The sequence below is a fragment of the Portunus trituberculatus genome, chromosome 44, assembly GCF_017591435.1.
Source record: "Portunus trituberculatus isolate SZX2019 chromosome 44, ASM1759143v1, whole genome shotgun sequence".
NCBI lineage: Eukaryota > Metazoa > Arthropoda > Malacostraca > Decapoda > Portunidae > Portunus > Portunus trituberculatus.
Window position 1 is genome coordinate 12,891,838 of NC_059298.1, and position 24,243 is coordinate 12,916,080.

Sequence of the window (24,243 nt, forward strand, 5' to 3'; positions counted from 1 at the left end):
TATATATATATATATATATATATATATATATATATATATATATATATATATATATATATATATATATATATATATATATATATATATATATATATATATATATATATATATATATATATATATAGCAACTTTTTAAATATAAGGAAAGAATGGGTTGTAATTCCTTCTATAGATGTAAAGTTTTGGAATTATTTATGGGAAATGATGTTCAGGTAGGCACTGTGGAAGAGAAATGTAAGTAATTATGTACTTGCTTAGTGCAGACTTGTATTTTTCCACAACTATGAGGTAGGATTCATGGAAAAAAAAAGTGTGTGTGTGTGTGTGTGTGTGTGTGTGTGTGTGTGTGTGTGTGTGTGTGTGTGTGTGTGTGTGTGTTTACTTAGTTGTAGTTGTAGTTTTACAGGGCCTGGCCTTTTATGCTCGTGTGGCCCTGTCTCCATATCTACACGTGTGTGTGTGTGTGTGTGTGTAATGTAATTTTCTGTGACCTTGCACAATCTTGTAATGATGATATTTGTGATAGATGTGTGATTGTAAAATTGATCATAAAAGAAATTGTGATTAAAAAATTGAACAAAGAATAATAATCATAATACAAATATATGTAGCATAAAGTTCTAGACTTTATACATTTAAAGTGAAAATAAAAAGAATTAAAAGATATACAAGGAAACTATTGACTTGAAAGTTGGGAAGACCTTTGCCTTGTAATGGACTCATAGAGAGGGGTGATGATGATGTGTTTGATGTTAATCAGCTGTATATCTACAATTTGTGATGATCCTACAGACTTACAGACTAGAAAGTTTGTACTTAATGGTTGGATAATTAGTTTTATGGGTGCAGGTTAAGGTGTGTATTACATCATTGTATTGGTTGACATTGTGAGGGATCCTATGAACTTTAGTTGCATTTGTGTGTATTGATTGTTTTGAAAGTGACATGAATACAGCAAAAAAATCACTGAAGGCTACTTTATGATCAAAACAAGTAATGTTCATACTTCATATAGTATACAAATTCCCTTTAAGATCAATTATAAGAGGTTAAATCTTTGAAAGTGAAGTGAAATTTACTTAGCAGGATGAAGATCAAGTTTTTTCTTATTGATATTAATGCTACATATATTATATGCTACTTATAACTATAGGTATGGTTACAGTTTGGATGATTTGAAAATTGTTATATTGATTTTATCTGCTTTTTTCATTGCTGTTGACATATCACCTTTTTTTTTTTTACATACTACAGGGAATTGTAATGTGGGATAGGTGGTGAAACAAAAATATTTTAGTGCAATATTAGAAAGTCCCTTTCACTCATTTAACTTTTATCCGAGAGCATGCTAGGCTTCACTCAGTGCTGTGATGTGACATGTGAATATTGGATTCAGCAAGAGTAAATCATGCAAGTCATGAGAGACTGAAAGAAGGATGACTTGGAAAGATTTTTACATAATCTTGACCAGTTTCAGTGATGTTTATGTTTGGCCTATGGAGATGCAACTAAAGATTTGCTGTATAAGATGTAAAACTTTCAGATCATCAGTTTTAAAAGATAAAATGGGCATCACCTGACAATCATTTGCATAAACTTTGCTTAGTAATATAATATATGCTACTTTTTGGAAGCTTATATATCTTTTTAGAATCTCATTTTGAAGTATATATATATATATATATATATATATATATATATATATATATATATATATATATATATATATATATATATATATATATATATATATATATATATATATATATATATATATATATATATATATATATATATATATATCTCTCTCTCTCTCTCTCTCTCTCTCTCTCTCTCTCTCTCTCTCTCTCTCTCTCTCTCTCTCTCTCTCTCTCTCTCTCTCTCTCTCTCTCTCTCTCTCTCTCTCTCTCTCTCTCTCTCTCTCTCTCTCTCTCTCTCTCTCTCTCTCTCTCTCTCTCTCTGAAATAAGTAAATTATATTCTGTCAGTGGAGCACCTTTCACTGTGCAGTGTAACAATCTCTGGTCAACATCTCAATATGATATAAACGTTTTGTAATAGAGATATTACAGATCCAATTTTTTCTTTCAGGTTGTAGGTTATATGTTTGATACAGTCTTAATTTGAATATGACTGGATTTAACTATCTTTATATTACCATTTTTATTGTTATCATTGTCATGTATTTTGTTCAGTTTTATTTGAGAAATAAAAGCATGCTTTGGCTATCACTGTGAAGACTTTAAGCTTTATTGCTTTTTTTTATGAGTATGTGTTCTTCCCTGGATGCAGAATTATCACTCAGAGTTGCTCACTAAACATGCACCTGTTGATCCTCATTAAAAATTAATAATATCTTTAATTTTCTTATTTTTATCAATCCCAACTGATTTTTAATCATGATTATATTTTTGATATGAATGAGGAACTGTTATAGAATAGATAATATTCAGCAAAAGGTAACTACTGTCTTGAGCAAGTGAGAAGCAATGTTATCTGTACATAAAAATAAATATAGACAGGTCAAGGGACTCTGTTGCTGGCAATGGGTCTTTTCCTTACATTTTCATCTCTCGAACCCAGTCATGGAGATACAGATTGTAAAGGTTTCATTAGTTTTAGTAAAAATTACATCTACACCTGTTGTGTGTTGCTATTCACTTCTGTAGTTTTTTGATAATTATTTGTTGCAGGCAATTGCTCAATACTTGACATGTATACTTAATAGATTATACTGTATGAACTGTAAGTACATAGATATTATGTTTCATGCTCAGTGTTTTATTCATCAGATTTGTTCTGCTTGATTTCAAGTTAAATTAAGTGTTTTACATTTGTTTCAAGGTTTCTAGTAATGCCTGTGCATAATTCAAGGTTTTAATTTAGAACAGAATATGGATTGTTTTATTTTAAATATTTTGCAACAGTAAAGAGATGCAATAAAATCTAGTATTTAACAAACTTAGAAATTTTCATTCACATCTTTATCTGCTGTAACATGATTTTGATGTAGATATTGTGTTTAGAAGATTTACACTGCATATTCTGTGCTGTGTATATACTATTTCACAAATATTTTTCATTACCCTAGTAGTCTTTATCTAATAACCCATGAAGGAGATCTATAACAGAAATTTTCTCATTGTTTCTCAATGATGTAGCAATATACTGGAAACCCAAATATAGTGCTTCATAAAGAGGACTACCACAATAAAATAATTACACATCCTATGTGATTTATGTTTTTATTTATTTTTTTATTGTTCTATTTTTTTTTACCGTCAACCACGAAATCCCTCTGGCAAGATTTTATCATGAAAATGCATAAGAAAAGGTAGTCTCTAAAATGTGTGTCCGCTTTTTCTTGTTGAGCTTAAGAGACCTGAGTTGTAAGCTTCTGCAGTGGTGAGACCATCAAAGCTGGTTAGGAATGATTTTACCTGCAGAGTCTGACAAAAAATCTTCAATAAAATGAAATATATGAAAATATAATTAATCCACTCAAGTCATTAGTTTTGAATGAGTAAAAGAAGTACATATTCTCATATGCTAAACAGTTCCACTTGCTTTAAGAGAGAGTGACAAAAAGCTAAATCAGGCAGAGGTAGAGCATTCATTATGTTCTTTATGCAATATTTATCTTAATAACAGAACATTAGATGGCAATCCTTTATATTTTAAATACAACCATAATCCATTACCCTAAACATAAAAAAAAAAAATCCTCAAAGATGCTACTACATGGTGGAATTAAGGAAAGGGGAATGAAGAAGGAAGGGCTGACAAGTCAGCTCAGAAAATGGTTTGTGTCAACTGTTAAGTTAAATGGGAATGTTATTATATATATATATATATATATATATATATATATATATATATATATATATATATATATATATATATATATATATATATATAATGACATTGACTGATTTATTTAAGACACGGCAACAATATAAATCAAATAAATAAATTAATCATCACAGTATTTTATCATCATAATCATTGATACAATTAAAGGCAAATATGTGGAATCCAATGAATGAATGATTAATTATAGTGTTATCATTTCAATGAATATAAATGTCACGAATGTAGTGAGGGCGAGGCAAGACTGGCTGAGCTTTCACCACCGCCATGTTTATACTGAGTGATTGCTATATAATGTTTCTCCACTATTATTGAGCGGGAGGAAGGGCACTGGTGGTGTGTGTACTGTGGTTAATATCCATATCCCTGTCATATAGCAAGTGAGATGCTATGGTGAGTAGCAGTGAGGTCTTCCACACGTCCAGGCAGTGAAGGGAGGAGAGGTTGATGGCCATGGGACGGCTTAAGGTGGAATACAATATGACTAATCTGGAAAACGATCGAGTGTAATGTTTTTTTATAGATATCATAAACATCATGGGAGAAAGGAGGTCTGTAGAAATATGCTGCCTACTGTACGTTCTTGTTTTTCTTGTTGGTGCACAGGGTCTGATATAATAACTAAAGGATCGAGAATGCCAACAGAAGTGAATGTTGTATGCATAACCTCAAAACTTTATCACAGATTACAGTTTCATACATGAAAAAAATATATAAATATTATGGTGCAATCTATCTCAGGAGCTGTGTCCAGCAGCCTTCCTGTTTGCACTTCATGAGATTTGATCTTGCGCGTTGCTCGCATGGGACCGGCTACTTTTACTGCGACAATGTTCTCTTCATAAATAAGTTAAGGGTGTTATATTATTCTGTCGATCACATACATAACCATGTACACACGGCAGAAGACAAAATAGTACACTCACTTCAGTTTACGGCTTATCCGCCCCAAAAAAATAAATCATACAATTGGATTAGTCTGAAACACTAAGAAGTACTAAATTGTACTCATTATAACCAACATGGCTGACCAAAGCGTCCCCATCAGCGTCAGCATCTGTAATGTATTGCACAGCCACAGCTTGCCGCCGCCGCCACCATGCACTGTCACGGTGTGTTACAGGTGGAGGCGTGCATGTTGATGCAGAGTCTCTTCCCTGTCCCTCCTCCTCTTCCTTTTCTGACGACTTAGTGATCCACAAAGTACTATAATTTGATACGCGGCCTGGAATGCCTGAGTAGGGAGACGTGACCCAAGAATACCTTCAGGTGACAGCGAGACCCATGGCACGTGTGTGTTTGGTGGGGGGATGAGGGCAGGCACTGTCACTCTGGATAATCAGGGATGTAGTTGTATATAAATCTCTACGAAAGCTCTTTGCACTCATCGCTTCTTTAGTTCCTTTCTTCTTGGGATTCCTTCAAGCAGCGAAAGTCCTTTGAGATGAGGCTGTTTTCATTCGTCACTCTCTTCCTACATGGCGCTCCTTATTTGCGTGTGTCTACATTATCTGTCCTTGCGTGGGTGCACTTCACTAAACAGACGAAGTTCCCGCGGAATGTATCTAATAGTTAAAGTGCTTGAAAAAGTGCTGCCTGTATCTGTCCATGTTGATCTTGCGCTGTGGCTTGTAGACGTACACGCTGGAGGGCCGCCCGTTGTACGGGAAGTACTTGTTGAGGGCCACCCAAGGCCTTTTGGTGTATCTGGGCGTGGTAGTGGTGGTGGTGGTGGGTCGTGGGGTGGTGGTGGTGGTGGTGGGAGGCATCCAGAAGGCGGGCGTTGTGGAGTGTTGCGGCCAGTGGTACACCTGTGTTGGCTTGCCGTTGTTCATGAAGTTGATGTCAACCTGGATAGGTAGAAAAAAGTGTTAATTGGAATAATCTCGAAATTCTATGCGTTGGAATGCTTGTGTATGACATCAACAGATACTTTCGAATCTATTGGAACAATATTTACCAAGAGACTAATTTGTCTATAATGAAAATAGGCTCTAGTCTTGTCACCAAGATGGTGTGTGTGTGTGTGTGTGTGTGTGTGTGTGTGTGTGTGTGTGTGTGTGTGTTATTCACCACGGTCGTCTGCTGGGATACCAGCCAACCTTTCCTCTACGAAAAGAGCTCAGAGCTCATACTGACCGACCTTCGGGTATGGTTGAGATCACACCACATGCCACACACCGGGACAGTGAGGCCACAACCCCTCGAGTTACATCCCGTACCTATATTTACTTTTAGGTGAACAGGGGCTACACATTAAGAGGCTCGCCCATTTGCCTCGCCGCTCCCGGTACTCGAACCCAGGCCGAGTGTTCTAACCACTACACTACGAGTGTGTGTGTGTGTGATGAGGATGATTTGCTGAACGGCATACTGCTATACATATGGATGAAGGCTCTTCCTCTACACCTTCTACGTAGGAGACTTTTCTTCACACACAGTTAGTTTCGAATCCAGAAGCCTTCAGACTCGCGCTCTCACTTTCTTGAAGGGCAATCCCGGCGCGGGTTGGTGGGCGTGGTGCTGCGTGAGTGTGTTGTGGTTGACATAGTAGTAAGGCAGCGGCGGCATCTTGATGTAGTAGACGGGGGAGTCGCCCTCGCGTAGCTTCTCTGCCTTGGTTACGGTGGGGATGGAGTCGCCGCGGTGCAGACCCAACCGCTGCAATACCTGGCAGGGTGGCAGGCAGGCAGGCGGGTGGGCGGGGTGGGGAGTGGAAGTGGTTAGTTGCGGGTGGCAGATTATTATCAGTGATTCTACTTCATGAATAACTGGTCTTGTTGCACGTCACTGGTTGGTGCATCATTGTTGATAGTCCATCAGAGAGAGAGAGAGAGAGAGAGAGAGAGAGAGAGAGAGAGAGAGAGAGAGAGTTTAATTTACTTTAATAGGTGCTGATATTAACTTTTAAATACTGCAGAGCTGTATGAATTAATTAGTCATTTACTGTTCTCATATTAACTAGTTTTTTTTTTTTATAATGATTGCATATTCATTAATCCTTCAAGCTGCACTGTAAAATAAACTTCCTTCCTTAATGCCTCCTTACTCACCTGCAGGGCCGTGTTGGAGTCCAGGAGAGGGTTAGGAATGGCTGCCGCCGCCGCCACCGCAGCCGCCAACACGACCACCACAGGAGACACCATCGCTAGTCTGGTTGAGGGAGACACCAGTTGTGAGTGTTGAGACCTTCATATATATTGATTTAGTATATCCTGTTTGCCATGGACTAGTATATACATATCTGTCTATCTATATGTTTGCCATGGACTAGTATATACATATCTGTCTATCTCTCTAACTATCGTTATTCTATGTATTTATATCAATGAACTTGTTCTTCGTGCATCTCTACAGTCTAGTAACAGGCCGTGCAAACATCTCAAAATTTAAAGATTTTAAATTTTTTTATCTATTTTTTACTACAGTTTTATATTAATAGCCATGCAGTGTTTTGTGTTTTTAGCGTACTTCTATATTGTTTTTATGTATCAATACGTTAGTTTTGTTTATTACCTTTATCAGTGCTACGATATTAGAGGATCATTATCTTCTGAATATTTTTCGAGGAATTATTTTGACGTGTTGGGGATCACCTGGAGTAATTTTTTGGCTGCCGTTTAACATGTTTCGCAATGTCTTCAACTTTTGGTAAATACGCCGCTCTATTAGTTTTAAAAAGTGTCAGGCTGGCCCCGGTTCTTTCATTTCGTGTTTGGCTGTGTGTATCATCTCGCCAAGGTCAATCGGCGGTGCACTGTTGTGAGGGCCAGCGGATACAACAATACTGACTCGCCTTACTTTGAAACTCCCGGGGCTGCGTCAGCACCGACCACCGGGACGCGCCAGTCATCAGTGCCAGCAAGATGTGTCGCTGCCAGGGACTGAGGCTGACGGAGGAGGTGGGTCTGCTTTTGCCTGTTAAAGAGCACCCCCACCAACACCCCCTCCCCGCCATCCTAGTCCGGGAAGATGTGTCGCTGAGGCAGAAGGCAACGCGATGTTTGGTATGGCCAGAAGAAAGGAACAAGCATGTCCTTTGTGCGAGACTCATCATGAAAGGTCACCGTTCAGTTGCCTCCTCAGGTGTTTCTCTCTCTCTCTCTCTCTCTCTCTCTCTCTCTCTCTCTCTCTCTCTCTCTCTCTCATTAAGGGTAACATGGTCTTAATATTCACTCGGTGCTCACAGACAAGAGCTTATTATGCTAATCAGGCTTAATTAATGTTGCATCTTGTTGACCCGCGACTCCATTACTTAGAAGAGTCGCCAGGCAAAGATGTGGTGGTGCTGGTGGTATCCTATATTCACATATTCCTGTATCCAGAAGTGTTCTACAGAAACTTTGTAACATTACCGGCAAGTTGTCTCGCAACTTTGTAAGATTACCGAGAGGCTGTAGAAGTACATACTACATGGAGAGTTTATGAGGAAGAGAACACCATAAAGTATCTCCATGTCCGTGGTACTGAGAGGTTATGGAAGTTATTGCTACATGGACAGCCTGCGAAGAACAACAATGAAGAGTCAACGGCTGTGCTTCTCGTTAGGTTTTATGAGACCCAAACCCACAATTTCTATTGGAGTTTTAGTCTTTTAAGCTGAAGGATTGATGTTTACGAAGGTTATGGGCGAGGCGTGTCTGGGCCTGAGGGACTACTGTTGTCTCAGGGACGCGGCCGGCGCTCCATTTACCTGAAGGTAGCCGACCTGTCAGGCTAGAGAGGGGGAGCAGGTAGAGGCAGGTGATGGATGGGCGGGAGTGTGTGTTTATCCTGCGTCAGTCCTTCTCTCCCCGCTGCGCTGCCTCCTTGCTCCCTGGCCTCCTTTATGGCACGCATCACCTCTGAGGCGTGGAATGTGGAGCACTGTTTCTCTCGTATTAGTGCTGACACGTATGCACTTATCTCAGGAAGCGGTGACATATATTCTACAAAATATTTCTGACACTAAACTCGCAGCTTTCTCTACTTGTCAATTTGGGGTTCTTAATCTTCACAGAACTCTTTATGAGAAACGGCTGACCAGTTCGTATATTAATTCTTATTTGACATGCATTCACTTGTGGCACCATTGCTTGGGGCAACTGTATGTGTCTAAACACTGGTAGCCAAGGTGCAGTGTGAAGGTGAAGGTCACGAGGGAGGAGAGGAAGAGGAGACACGGCGCGGGTTGTGGTCTTTGTTGAGTCTAAGGGGTGGCAAGGGAGAGGCATAGGCTGGCCTGGCCCTGACGTATATTTGTGGTTTTGCGGGCAATGTGGAAGTCTCACAGGGAATTGTGTGGTCTGCGGGACCACTATTAACTTGTGCTGGCTGCTGCGCACACCAAGAGCCGCTTGTGGAGGTGATGAGTTGGCTGTGGTGCATGATGGGGATGACTTGCCCGACCTAATATATATCAAACCTAGCCTAACGTGTTGAGATAGGTCCAGCTGGTATGGATTCTGATGCATTCATTAAAACGGTATTAGCTGATATAACCTAATGCGCATGGTTTTGGGGGATGTTCCAATCACATAGCTTTATTAGACAGGGTGGAATCAGAAGCTTTTCGTCTTATCAGCTCTCTTCCGACTGACTGTCTTTAGCCTCTATCCCACCACCGGAATGTTGCATCTCTTGCTATTTTCTACCGTTATTTTTATGCTAACTGCTCATCTGATCTTGCTAACCGCATGCTTCCCTTCCTACAGCTTCGCTTCACAAGGCTTTCTTCTTATTCTCACCGCTATTCTGTTCAACTCTCTAATGGAAGAGCTATACTCTCAATCATTCATATCTTTCTCTGGCAAATTCTGGAACTCCCTGCCTGATTCTGTATTTCCAACTTTCTATGACTTGACTTCATTTAAGAGGGAGGTTTCCATGATATTTATCCCTTTCTTTCAGCTAACTCTTCCAGACCTGCAAGGGTACTGGCAACTAAGTGGGCTTTTTTTTTATTCTTTGTTGCCCTTGGCCAGCTTTCCCCTCTGAAGATTATTTAACCTCACCTAACTTTACTACCTTACTTAAATTAACAGCCAAAAGGAGAGTTATGTAAAGATTTCGATGTGGTCATTAATTAATTGACAAGCCACCTACTTGTCACTGTCTCTGCTTAGTTAGAAAAAAAAAAAAAAAAAAACGAAGCGGAGTTAGCAGTCTCTCTTTTATGTGTGTTGTGAATCATAGGGTGGATTAGAAATGTATGCTTATAAAGCCTGAAGAAAAAGAAATGAAAAATGGTTAAAGAACTAATTTTGATGTGGTTTTGCATACAGTAATGTGTGTGTGTGTGCGTGCGTGTGTGTGTGTGTGTGTGTGTGTGTGTAGCTAAGGGCGTTGAAAAATTTTGTGGACGTGACCTTTGTCGTGGTATGTGACCTTGTTAATTACCGACACTTAGCGGTCGTTGTGTGGAAGTGAAGTTCCCAAGGTCTCTCTCCTCTCCGTCAGCTTCACTTACACTCTTACTCTAGCTAACGTGTGTCTGGCAATAATACAAGAGACGTGAATCATTATTTTTCATTATATAAATATGTGTGTATGACTTCATCGATCCTTTTCCATAATTTTCTTACTCTTTATTATTTTTCCCTTATTTGTTATTGGTCTTACACACACATAAACACACACGTAGTACATGTTTGCTAAATGTGAACGCAGATACGATTTTTTTTTTTCATGTGACGATTATTAATGGAAAAAAGAAAACGTGTACCTGTGATTTGATTTTGTTGAGGATCACAAATTTTAGTACTACACTTACCTCGTGCTTGTATGTGTGTGTATGTGTGTGTGTGTGTGTGTGTGTGTGTGTGTGTGTGTGTGTGTGTGTGTGTGTGTGTGTGTGTGTGTGTGTGTGTGTGTGTGTGTGTGTGTGTGTGTGTGTGTGTGTGTGTGTAGCAGAATATTTATCTTCATTTCGGTCTCAAGGTTCAAGTTATTTTTTTGCCTTAGTTTATCTCCTTCCACATCTTGTTTGCATAATTTCTCTGCGTTTACATATATTAACCACATATGTTTCTCTCTCTCTCTCTCTCTCTCTCTCTCTCTCTCTCTCTCTCTCTCTCTCTCTCTCTCTCTCTCTCTCTCTCTCTCTCTCTCTCTCTCTCTCTCAGCTCCATCACACATCTTATCCACACATCTTATCCGCACTCCCAGAGAGAGAGAGAGAGAGAGAGAGAGAGAGAGAGAGAGAGAGTCGTGTTTACCGTAATTCAGGATCAATTCATTGGTGTATAATCTTATATGATGTTCAGAGAGAGAGAGAGAGAGAGAGAGAGAGAGAGAGAGAGAGAGAGAGAGAGAGAGAGAGAGAGAGAGAGAGAGAGAGTTTTCCTTTCTCGTCAAGTCGTGACAGTGCATTCAAGTTTTCCTTGCTTGCTTTCCTTGTGTGTGTGTGTGTGTGTGTGTGTGTGTGTGTGTGTGTGTGTGTGTGTGTGTGTGTGTGTGTGTGTGTGTGTGTGTGTGTGTGTGTGTGTGTGTGTGTGTGTGTGTGTGTGTGTGTGTGTGTGTGTGTGTGTGTGTGTGTGTGTGTGTGGAATGGCGTACACTACCTGCTTGCCAGTTGTGTTTTGATGCACGAGGCAACTCCATTACTCTGATCGGTGCCCCGTGGCTTGTCCCTTTTTTTGGGTTGCTGCTCTTGTTCTGTCCTCTTTCCACCACGCCGTGTAGAGCCAACTGTTTTGCGTCCTGTCCTTTTTTTTTTTTAAGTCTTTTCTTCTCTTTCCTCTTTGATTTTTAGCTATTTTTGTTTTACTTGCTTTTTGTTTTTTTTCTCTGCTCTTCTTTATTTTCTCTTCTTTCAATCGTATTTTTGTTTTACTGTCAACTGTCATGATTTTTTTTTCCCATTTTCAACTCTTCTCTTCCCCCCTCTCTCTCTCTTCTCTTCCTCTTAGACTTCCAAGTAGAGTTACATGCATCTTCGTCTATTGCAGTCCATTATTATTCTCTACCAGTGCTTCTTATCCTCGTCTTAAGGCACGTTCACACTGAAACCAGTCATGTTGGTCTTGTTCAGTTGATTTTATTTACATTGTGACATCAAGGAGTAAGCTTTGAAAATGTGGTGTCGATGTAGAAAAGATGTCAGAGTTGGTGAGGAAAAAAAAAAAACACATCTGAGACCCCAGAGATGAATTATACAGTAAAAAAAAAGCTTGCGCAAATCGTTGTTCGATGAAATAGCTGCCACTCTCCAAGAATTGTTTCCCTCAATGGCAATGCAGGGTGTTGTTGGAGGTGACGATTGATGACTTGTCAGGATTTGATTTAATCGTAATTGTTCATAGTCTTCTCAAGATTAGTGTGTGGTAGACACTCCTTTCTTTCCTTCTACTTAGCCAGGGACGTATCCACCGCTTCAGCATCGTCAATGGAGGAAGACATCTTGGCAAGTTGGCGGGTAGCTGTTTGTTTACATTCACTTCCTGCCAAGGCGCCAACTAATCGATATTTTCCAATCGCTATGTGTGACGTTTTCCTACTAGAAGGGCTCAGTCGATACTTCTATCGACTTGCAATTTCAGTCGCAAATTGGCACATGTGAACTCGCCTTTACATTTCACCTTCATTTAGTTCTTATATTTGTTTGCTTCATTACCCTTCCACTTATCTTCCACATGTTACATTGACTCCATCTGCTCCTTTATCCTTCTCTTCCTCAAGTAATTCTCATCCATCTCTCCTCTCCTGCTCTGCTATCATCGAGTCTCAAGAGTAAATTCCACGTAAGTTTCTCGGCCTGGCAGCTACAAGGCGGGTACTGGAGATGGGAGATGCAGCACCGCGGCAGCAGAGGCTCTTGTAACACCACCACCACCACTACCACCACCACTGCCGACCTCTGACCGCATCCTATCTAAGATCTGTGGTTGGGGCGAGTGACCGGGAGGAACCAGGAAGAGGAGGAGGAGGAGGAGGAGGAGGAGGAGGAGGAAGGTGTGCTTGAGGGATGGCAGGGAAGAGTCGAGGGCATCTGTCTCTGTAATGCCGTGATTCTGTGGCAGGATGTGTTTGCGATGTCTGTCCGTCTGTCTCTCTGTCTGTCTGTCTGTCTGTCTGTGTGGGAGTGGTTCGTGTGGGGGACTTTCTTTGCGGAGTCCATTTGGGTCCAGTTGGTTTCTGCTTTCTGTCTCTCATCCTTCTGGTCTGGAACGTCTTTGTTTGGGTGTCGTTCTTGTATTCCTACTCCTCTGTTTGGTGAATTCCTTGTTTTTGTTCTCACTCGTGTATTTTTCATTCCTCCCTTTTCTACCTTTTCTGTTCCGATGTTGGTTGTAGATTTTAGTTTTTATAATTTCTTTGCTTTCTATATTTTGGTGTGTGTGATGTAGCAGCGTGGGTCTTGCTTGCAGCACATGTACCTGTACCTGTCTGCATCACTAAGCCTCTTGTGTGCTGCGTGTAGGCGAGGCTGCGGGAGGGAGCGTGCCGGGTGGGTGGTAAGACGCCCAGACAGGAGGCAGCATATACTGGAGCGGCGGGGCAGGGGATGAGGCGGCGGCAGTGGCCAGAATGAGAGCAGAAGCCGATCATTGCCATCTTGACGCTAATAACTAATACGAGTAATGATGTCCACGTGTACAGCCACGCCCGCGGCACCCACACTGGGGCCCGGCGATTACACTTTGCGGCGCTGCAGGTGAACCCGGAGCGGCGGTGTGTGGCGGCGCTAATGGCGGGCTGTCAAGGTACACGTGGCCTATATGCGTGGTCATGAGTGCCTCCCTGCAAACCAGGGACGCCACAGGTCGCTTAGCATTCCTTGGCTCTGTTACTAACACTGCTAATCCTGCATATGTTCGCTCCACCGTGGAGAAATAGTCACGTGAGAGTGCTAAGTCAAAGAGAAGGATCACATCGTGAGAGAAAGCCATCAAAACCATCACAGGATCAATATACGAGTGCAGACACCTTCGCTTGGGTAATGACATGTTTGGAGGTGAAAAAGTCAAGTGCTACATAGAAATCATTACATCACTATAATAAGTCTTTCCAGCGATAACAGATCTTAAGAATTAGGTAATACATTAATGTAAAAAAAAAGGAGCTTGCAACCATTTACTGGTTAAGCTTAGAAGATCTCAGCAATAGTTTTTATTTGAGATGCTAAGAACTATTGATCAATGACGAGATTATCTGCGCCACATAAATGTTGAGTAGCACACTATGGCGCTTCGCTGGCTTGTGGATGGCGCGTTCGGAAAGTGATGCTAGGTTCTGCCGGGTAGTTCGTGAGGAGAGGGTACAGTGACCACTCTCCCTCATTATCTCGCTTCACCACCACCACTGTTATCACCATGCACCATTGTCACTATTAACACCTCCATCACGCTTCTCTCTCTCTCTCTCTCTCTCTCTCTCTCTCTCTCTCTCTCTCTCTCTCTCTCTCTCTCTCTCTCTCTCACACACACACACACACACACACACACACACACAGCCAGGAAACAAAATCTCAGTATCTTTCATTTCTGTTTATAAATATGATATGTTATTGTGGAGAGAGAGAGAGAGAGAGAGAGAGAGAGAGAGAGAGAGAGAGAGAGAGAGAGAGAGAGAGAGAGAGAGGATATAAAGGCAGACAGAGTGTTTTATGGGCAGGAAGTTGAGTGTGAAGGGCATATCGTTGACAGCCGCAATGATGAATGAATGGAGCAGTTCCTTCCCTCTGCTCTCCTGTGTGTGATGACTCTCGCCACTACTGTCCCTCATCTCTCTCGCTCTCATTCCCTTCCCCTCCCTCCCTCCGCCCTTCCTTCAGTTACACCACCCATTCCCTGTATAATATTAGGGTCCGTGTTCTTAAGCACTATTCTCTCACTATTAGTGTTTTCCAAAGGCTCCAGTTGAAGATACTCATGTTTTTAATAGTATGATTATGGTTCTGGTGATAGATTGCCAAAATATCTAATTTATTAAAAGGAGAAACTGTCTAGGAAACCTGATTAGTTGTCTCTGTGGCCTTGCAAAATTGTCGTAGTGAGAGGGGAAAGCGTTTCTGATTACGGGCGTAGACCAGGAGTTACTAAATTAAGGAGTAATTAAAACCTCCATATGGTATTATAACGTTAATTTTTTCAACTTAAGTGATGTTGCTTTGCTGCCTATGGTTAAACACAAGGGTACCTTTATTATTGTAAAGAAAAAAACAAAGAAAAAGAAAACAAATTAATAGATAGATAAATAAATCCTCTTCCCCTCACACTAGTGCTCATTCTACTCGGCCTTTTCCTCGCCTTCCTCACGCAGATATCGAACCATATATTTTATTTCCAGTTTATATTTTAACTCTGCTTAGCAAAACTTAATACCTTCAGTTTAACTAAAACAAACGAAGCAATTAAGTGTGAAATTTAAACACATGGCCTGCATAATATTTCGAGTTCTCATACTACTGTAATAAAACAAAGATCATTGCATGGATTATTTCGTTTCATTAGCTTATTTCAGTGACATGCATGCTGAGAGAGAGAGAGAGAGAGAGAGAGAGAGAGAGAGAGAGATAATTGCATAGCGCGTACAAGGGCTGCGTGGGGCCGTGGGAGGAAGAGAGGGCGTGTCTTCGGTTTACTGTGCGCGTAACAGGATAATCAGACACCGGTCGCTGCGCTTCACTGAGCTTGACCTGAACGCCGCAGACACTTGAGCCCCCTTCCTTCCCCCCACCCCTAACCTTCCTGACATCACCTGTAGCACTCAGCACTCAGCACAGCCACAGCCTCCTCCCTTTGACAGGTTCTTGATTTCAACTCTCGATTAGATTTGGTCAGGTTTTATTATATTGTTCCATAAATAAATGACATCAAGTAATACTGGTAAATACGTAAAGCCTCCATATAGTATGACGTTAATTTTCCAACGTAAGTGGTTTATACTTTACTATTTATGGTCCATTATAAAGCAATGGTTAAACATAAATTAAACTTATTATTACAAAGATATATTGACGTGTTAAAAATAAATAAATAGAAAAATAAATCCTCATGGTACTTTCCCTTACGCTAATGATCACTCCGCGCAGCCTTTTCTCACTCACTTAAGTAAAACACACCCTGCAGGTTCTCTGATGCGTTTGTTTTTCCTTCACATCCTCCCACTGAAGTTTTCCTGCCCCTTATCTGTTCCCGTTACATCTTTTTTTTTTCTCGTGTGATTTCTCTAAGCTAACGTAACCTATCCTAAGCTAACCTCGACATGATCCTCGCTCCTTTCGGTTACTAATTTTCACTTTCCTTGCGTCAATTACGTTTCTTTTTTTTATTTTTGATATTAAAAGTGTTTTTTTTTATTATTTTTTGTTTATTTTCTTTTCCTATATCGTGTCACTGTCATTGGTCTCGTCATAGCCACGTCATTTGTTCATATGTTTAAATGTCTCTGTTCTCAAAGTTTTTATTAAGTTCATTAAGTTGCAGGTAGTGTAAATGAAAGTGAACATTAACTTGATTGTTTTATTTAATTAGACAGACGTTGATTTATTCACCAACCCTTCCTTCGCAAAACACACACACACACACACACACACACACACACACACACACACACACACCGCGTAGTGTAGTGGTTAGAACGCTCGACTCACAATCGAGAGGCCCGGGTTCGAGTCCCGGCGCGGCGAGGCAAATGGGTAAGCCTCTTAATGTTTGGCCCCTGTTCACCTAGCAGTAAATAGGTACGGGATGTAACTCGAGGGGTTGTGACCCCGCTTTCCCGGTGTGTGTTGTGTGTTGTGGTCTCAGTCCTGCCCGAAGATCAGTCTATGAGCCCTGAGCTCGCTCCGTAATGGGGAAGACTGGCTGGGTGACCAGCAAGCGACCGAGGTGAATTACACACACACACACACACACACACACACACACACCGCGTAGTGTAGTGGTTAGCACGCTCGACTCACAATCGAGAGGGTCGGGTTCGAATTCCGGTAAGCGGCGAGGCAAATGGGCAAGTCTCTTAATGTGTGGCCCCTGTTCACCTAGCAATAAATAGGTACGGGATGTAACCCGACGGGTTGTGGCTTCGCTTTCCCGGCGTGTGGAGTGTGTTATGTGGTCTCAGTCCTACCCGAAGATCGGTCTATGAGCTCTGAGCCCGCTCCGTAATGGGGAAGACGACCGAGGTGAATCACACACACACACACACACACACACACACACACACACACACACCGCGTAGTGTAGTGGTTAGCACGCTCGACTCACAATCAAGAGGGTCGGGTTCGAATCCCGGTAAGCGGCGAGGCAAATGGGCTAGTCTCTTAATGTGTGGCCTCTGTTCACCTAGCAGGAAGTAGATACGGGATGCAACTCGAGGGGTTGTGGCCTCGCTTTCCCGGTGTGTGTAGTGTGTGATGTGGTCTCAGTCCTACCCGAAGATCGGTCAGTATGAGCTCTGAGCTCTTTTCGTAGGGGAAAGGCTGGCTGGGTAACCAGCAGACGACCGTGGTGGATAACACACACACACACACACACACACACACACACACACACACACACACACACACACACACACACACATACACACAAACAGGTCACTGAGCTTGTCTCGTTCAATTTATTTTTTTCCGTCACATCATCTCACTCCAACATTTCTAAGACTTAACGAACACACAGCTGCACATTCATACCTTATCTGTATCATTCAATTACTTTTTTCCCTTCCTCTCATTACACTCCAGCATTCGTAACGGGACTGCCTGCCGAATTATTCTTGAGGAAACCAGGCGGGGGTCACACGTTCAACTTGATTACGTCGCGGTGAGGGAGGTCTCCGAGGTGGTGGTGGTGCTGGTTGTTTTAGGCTGTTTGAAGGTGGGTGAAGAGCCTGCCTTGTCTTGCACACCACAAGGAACTGGAAAGTGTGGCGTATGTGCAGGTAGCGAGGGTTGATTTTGAGATGACGGTGGTGTATTGTGTTTATGTGTGCGTGTGTGTGTGTGACCGTCTTCTAAGTCGTGCGCGGAAGCTTCTCCCTGTACTAATTCAAGACCCTCCCCATCTGAGTGCAAGGGAAGGGAAGGGCAACGTTTTCTTTCTCTTTCCCTGAACATCCACCAGCCACAATCTTGACGTGTCTCCGCTCTTCCCCCCATCTCTCTCCCAGCCAACTTGTCTCTCATCACTGCAGGTCTTCTTGTCTTCCTGCCTTGCTTCCTGCTGTGGCTTGTTCACTTCCTGCTCATGATTAGTCTGCATTTTTATTTTATTCTATTTGATTTTAGTTTCATTGTCTCTAATATCTGTCTTTTGTATTTTTTTCTCCTATAGTCACTTTCCCTTTTTTCGTGGTTTCGTTTGTCTTCTGTTTTTATTCGACTGATCTTCTTCTTTTTTCTTTCTCCTTTTTTTCTCTTTCTGCTCCAGGTTTTTCTTACCTATCTATCTATCTATGTATCTATTTATTTACCTTTCTACCTATCATCTATTTAGTATCTATTTACGCATCTATGAAATATCCATTAGCTTTCTTCTAATCTTCCCCTAGCTTGAACTTTTTTTCATGAATAACATATTTTTTCTCTCAAGCGTTTTTGCGTTTCTTTTTTTTTTCGTCCTCTCTTTATTTTCCTACTCTTCTTCTTCTTCCTCCTCCTCCTCCTCCTCCTCCTCCTTCTCCTATTCCTCCATCTCCTTTTCCTTCTCCTTCTCCTTCTTCTTCTCCTTGTCCTCCTCCTCCTCCTCCTCCTCCTCCTCCTCCTCCTCCTCCTCCTCCTCCTCCTCTTCTACCTCTTCCTCTTTCTCCTCCTTCTCTTCCTCCTTCTCTTCCTCTCCTCCTCCTCCTCCTCCTCCTCCTCCTCCTCCTCCTCCTCCTCCTCTTCCTTCTCCTCCTCTTCTTCATCCACCTGTCCTGAGCAAGAAATCTCAGACTGACATTAACTGCTGGAAATGCTCGGAAATGTCTGTTATTAGGCTTATAATCTCGACCCTCCCTCTCCTTCCTTCCTTCCTTCCTTTTCCCCCACCTCCTGTCGTCCCTTCTCGTCCTCCCTTCCTACCGCTTCCTTGTGCCTGCATGCTCTTCTCTTCTCGCCACATAACTCTTCGCTTCGCATCATGAAACACTGTACGATCCGTATTTATGATGTCATGTTATGTGACGGGCGAGGGAATCCAACCAGTCTTGTTGTTCTCTTTTGGGAGGCAGGTAGAAGACTTGTTTGGGGGAATTGCATCAACAAGAGAAGAGAGAGAGGGAGAAGGAGAAGATGGAAGATAATTGTGAGACTTGCAAGAGTACGGGAGGGAAGCTGGTAAAGGAATACAAGTAAGGAAGAAAGATAAAAGAAAGGTGAAGTTGGAATAGGGGAAATATTGTAGTGAGGATGGAGAAATGTATAAATGGAAAAGGGAGGAAATGGTAGAAAAGGGGGCAAAGTGGGAGGGAGGAGGGAGGTTTGGGGGTTGGGAGGTGAGAGAACCGCTTGTTTCCGGTTGTGGGGCTTCTACGTCTTTCCGCTATCATTCGTCACTTGTTCGCGCCAGTGGTGAACCCGTCCTGCCCTCTCTCCTTCCCCCAGCCCTGTCTTATCGAGGCTGTTTTTTTTTTTCTTTTCAATTTTAAAAATCTTGCTGTTACCTCAATGTCATGGTGCCTTTAAATCAATGAGTCGATCAGTTAGTCATAATGACTCTGTTACGTTTCATGCTCCCATCGCTATATCTTTCATAGGAATGGAATGAATCTGATCATTCACCACGGGAAAGCAACAAGTGCCTATGATATTTTGGTGGTTCATTGATGACAAGTTTGGCTTCCCTGCATGGCGCTGCGCGGAGCGGTGTGTCCCTCGCACGCGCCGCTCATCTGTCAGGTGACGGTAATGGCCGGATACAAGGTATTATCATGTCTATCCCCGAGTTGTGTCCAACGCAGTAACAGCTGCTAGACATGTTGTATACACAGTCCAAAGTGTTAGGCTCGTTAGTCGCGGTCAGCACGGAAGTGTCACCCGCCCTGCAGAGGTGGCAGGTGGTGGGATGATTCCTTGTGATGATAGCTATCAAGAGAATATCGGCGTTTTGGAAGGAAATTTATCTGTAGTTAGTCTTGACACCAACAGTCCGTTAGAGGGACGCATACGGTACAGGTGAAGGGTGAAGAGGGAGGGGGAGAGCCAGCGACACCCGCGTCATGGCGAGCGAGCCTTGCCGTGTCGCCAGTGTTGTGTAGTAGCTCGTCATTAACGTGTCATCCCTGGGACAGATAAAGGCTTAGGTGTTTTGCTGTAGGCAGCGTAACGTGAGATTTGTTGTTACGTTACAGTAACGTTATTGTGTCTTTACCTGAGTGAATTTCATGATTTAAAATCTATTGCCTCGCTACCCTTAATTGTTCATTTGATTGTTCTACAGGTCATCATTATAATGTCAACAACATTAATTTTTTCTCCACCGTCCCGCTACACCCGCCATTCAGCCTGCCTACCGCGCGCCCTTATAGCTCACTGTGGTACATTTCAGTCTTATCAGCGCCTCGCCTGGAACACAAAGACCCATCAGACTCTTGAAACCTCGCCCACATCCCACACGCCCCGCTGGGCCTCTTAAAACCAGTCCCTCCCACGGCCCGCCGCGACACTGAGTTGGCGACACAGATACATTCGTTTCTCTTTACCGCGCGCGCCGACCATCAGGAATCTGTACATTTTTGTTGCCGGAAGAAAAAAAAAAAATGGAAGGAAAAAATTACTCTTCCTGGATGGCGACGAATTGTGTCATTGGGAACGAAGTGAAGCAAGTTTGTGCCAGCCTTGCCTCCTACTTCACGTGGCGTCAGTAGGCTGGCCAGTGCTGACTGCTAAGACAGACGTGGAGCCTAAAACCAGTGAGTGAGTGAGTGAATGAGCAGCGGTCCTTGCCTCTGTGTGCATGTGCGTGTGTGTTTCACTGTATGATCTGCTGCAGTCTCTGACGAGACAGCCAGACGTTACCCTACGGAACGAGCTCAGAGCTCATTATTTCCGATCTTCGGATAGGCCTGAGACCAGGCACACACCACACACCGGGACAACAAGGTCACAACTCCTCGATTTACATCCCGTACCTACTCACTGCTAGGTGAACAGGGGCTACACGTGAAAGGAGACACACCCAAATATCTCCACCCGGCCGGGGAATCGAACCCCGGTCCTCTGGCTTGTGTGTGTGTGTGTGTGTGTGTGTGTGTGTGTGTGTGTGTGTGTGTGTGTGTGTGTTAGAGAGAGAGAGAGAGAGAGAGAGAGAGAGAGAGAGAGAGAGAGAGAGAGAGAGAGAGAGAGAGAGAGAGAGAGAGAGAGAGAGAGAGATGCGTCATGGTCATGGTGGAGTGCTTGGGGGTGTGACCGTCCAGAGAGGAGTGGTGAGTGGTGGAAAGGCAGGAGGAGGAGGAGGAGGAGGTTATGAAGTGGTAGGCAGGTAGAGTCACAGTCCCTCAAGGTCAGCGCACGGTTCTATAGCAGAAGTCGCCTGGAGGTCACGTGAGGCTGGCGTCCTGCCGTCCTGCAGTCACAAAGGAGGCGTGACAGAGAGACTATCACACTGGCCTATGATACGCAGAACCAGGAACATCCGCTCTAGATAGCTGGAACTTGCCCGGGATTAGCGGAACCAAGTTGGGATGGCTTCATATCCATCCCGGTTCTCCGTATGCTATCCCAATGGAAAAGTAAACATGATACATGTAATAAAAACCTTTCATTTGAACTAAAAAGGATGTGACTAAATTTTTCATATTGGAATATCAAATAATATTTCATCAATCTAGAAAGGTAAAAAAAAAAAAAAAAATATATATATATATATATATATATATATATATATATATATATATATATATATATATATATATATATATATATATATATATATATATATATATATATATATATATATATATATATATATATATATATATATATATATATATATATATATATATATATATATATATATATATATATATATATATATATATATATATATATATATATATATATATATATATATATATATATATATATATATATATATATATATATATATAATCATGTCGATAGTTTGGGCTCATCGCAACCACCTCTGACTCTAAAGTTGCCATCGCGCACATCTCAGCTTTTCTCTAGTTTTTTTTTTTTTTTTTACTTACTTTTCTTCAACAAGAGGAAGTGCAAATGCAGTTCCAGGACAAAGCACAGGCTGAGGTATAAGCGGCATGGTTTTGTTCTGGTTAATTTTGATTAGGCTTTGTCTTGGTTAGTGGACCGTTTGCCTAGCATAACAAGAACACGGGCAGCTTGTGTGTGATAGTGTTCCTGGTTTCGTACCAAGAACCGTGGCCCGCGTTCCGCGTATCATAGGCCAGTGTGATAGCCCCTTTAATGACGATGTATGAAGGAGCCAGCGACCACCTAGCTCCCGCCAGCCATGAACTCTGCACACCCCGCGACACTGCTTGACGGTGACACTGAGAGCGGCCGATTGGCGGTGCGGGGGTGTGAGGGTGCAAGGGTGCTGGGGTGAAGGGGTCAAGGGATAAGGGGCTGTGTTGATGAGAGGTCGAGATCACCACCTGAAAGGACGCGTTAATCACCAGCGCTGACCAGTCACCACGCCCCAAGCTTGTCACCGCGTCTCTCTCTCTCTCTCTCTCTCTCTCTCTCTCTCTCTCTCTCTCTCTCTCTCTCTCTCTCTCTCTCTCTCTTTCTCATATCAAGCGTCACTGATGTAATTTCAATGTTTTAAATTGATACGCTTTTTACTCCTCCGCTGGAACGTCAATGAGAGAGAGAGAGAGAGAGAGAGAGAGAGAGAGAGAGAGAGAGAGAGAGAGAGAGAGAGAGAGAGAGAGAGAGAGAGAGGATACAAGGCGGGGAAAGCGGACACAATCAAGAGCATAATGTCGATACTTATCAAACATTCCAGTCGTGAAAGCCCAAATGAGGCGGCAACTGAGAGGGAGCATCGGGAGACGCCCTTCACCACTTACGTTCACTCTTTATAGTAGGAGGCGTGGCAGGAGGCTTCAAGTAAATGGAAAATAATAGCGTGTTTATCTATATAACAAAAATCGAAGAAAGTTTAAATGCTCTTGAGAGAGAGAGAGAGAGAGAGAGAGAGAGAGAGAGAGAGAGAGAGAGAGAGAGAGAGAGAGAGAGAGAGAGAGAGAGAGAGAGAGAGAGAGAGAGAGAACAAAAAATACCCTTGATACATTTTAGTAGGAAAGCTGTAAGTGTTGTATTTTTATAAGGCTAAAGTTTGAACAAAACAAAACAAAAAAAAAAAAAACTAACAAAACAGAAAAATAGTTGTGAAACGAGTTACGAGTATTCATTCACCTTGAGGCTAAAGATGAGAGACGAGTATTTATGAAGCGCTGGAGGAGTGACTTGTGGTAGCGAGTGTAGGAGGAATCTGTATTATTATTTTTTTCCAGCTGTTTTTTCTTCTCAGGCCAATGGGATCGCTTCTTGGCATATACTAGATAAATAGATAGACAAACAGACAAATAGGTGAGAGAGAGAGAGAGAGAGAGAGAGAGAGAGAGAGAGAGAGAGAGAGAGAGAGTGTGTGTGTGTGTGTATGTGTGTGTCTGTGTGAATTGTTCACACAGGCGTTTTAGTTCCGCCCGCTTAGTCGGCCTAAGTTTAAGTGGTTCCGCTCAGTCCTTGTGTGAGAGAGAGAGAGAGAGAGAGAGAGAGAGAGAGAGAGAGAGAGAGAGAGAGAGAGAGAGAGAGAGAGAGAATTCTGATCACGCAGCGTCTGCTTGTGTTCCTGTCAGCAATCACGCAGTCCACAAGAATGTCCGCCCTTGCCGCCTCCTGCCGGTGCCGCCGACACGTTCTGCCTCGCTGCTTCAAGGCGGCCTTGCCCATGGTCGCCCTTCTGTTTTTCCCGTCCACACACTGCTGCTGCTTCTCTTCATCCCTCCACGCCCCGGTGTCGTGAGATGGAGGGAAGATTGTTTTCTCCGGTATTTTGTCTCGTTACCAAGAGAATCTTTTTACTTGTGTACTTTTTTTACAAACGTTTTGTTTTTTATGATAGTTATTTTCTTTCTTTTGTGGAGTTGTTCAAGAGTGATTGTGTTTGTAATGGGATTTTTTTTGTGTGAGATTGTGTTTTGTTGTAAAACTTTCTTATTCTAGTCAGATTTTTTAATATGAATTATAGAAGTGAAAATCCTCGTAACAGTAACACTTTCTTTCTGAGTTGTCTTTATAAAATTGTGTTCAAAATTTCCAATTTCTTGGTGAGATAGTATTCGTAATGCGAATTCGTTAACATATGCGATCCACGTAAGCATTGAGGCGCTTAACATTAACATTACTAACACGAGACACGCAACGAGGAACGCTTTCACTGACTGCCACGAGACGCTAAGGAGAATATTTCCACTGGCTGATAACACC

General features: G+C 42.3%; 1 protein-coding gene across 1 annotated transcript in view; it reads right to left on the reverse strand.

The window, feature by feature from the left end:
- Window positions 1-3,892: 3,892 nt before the first annotated feature.
- The window catches only part of LOC123518964, a 24,523-nt gene continuing 4,172 nt past the window's right edge, over window positions 3,893-24,243 (reverse strand). Inside the window, exons 2-4 of the mRNA XM_045280045.1 lie at window positions 6,923-7,022; window positions 6,351-6,539; window positions 3,893-5,719 (exon numbers count right to left, since the gene is read on the reverse strand). Coding sequence (XP_045135980.1) covers window positions 5,435-5,719; window positions 6,351-6,539; window positions 6,923-7,022 — 574 coding nt within the window. The 3' untranslated portion in view covers window positions 3,893-5,434. The remainder of the gene's footprint in view (window positions 5,720-6,350; window positions 6,540-6,922; window positions 7,023-24,243) is intronic.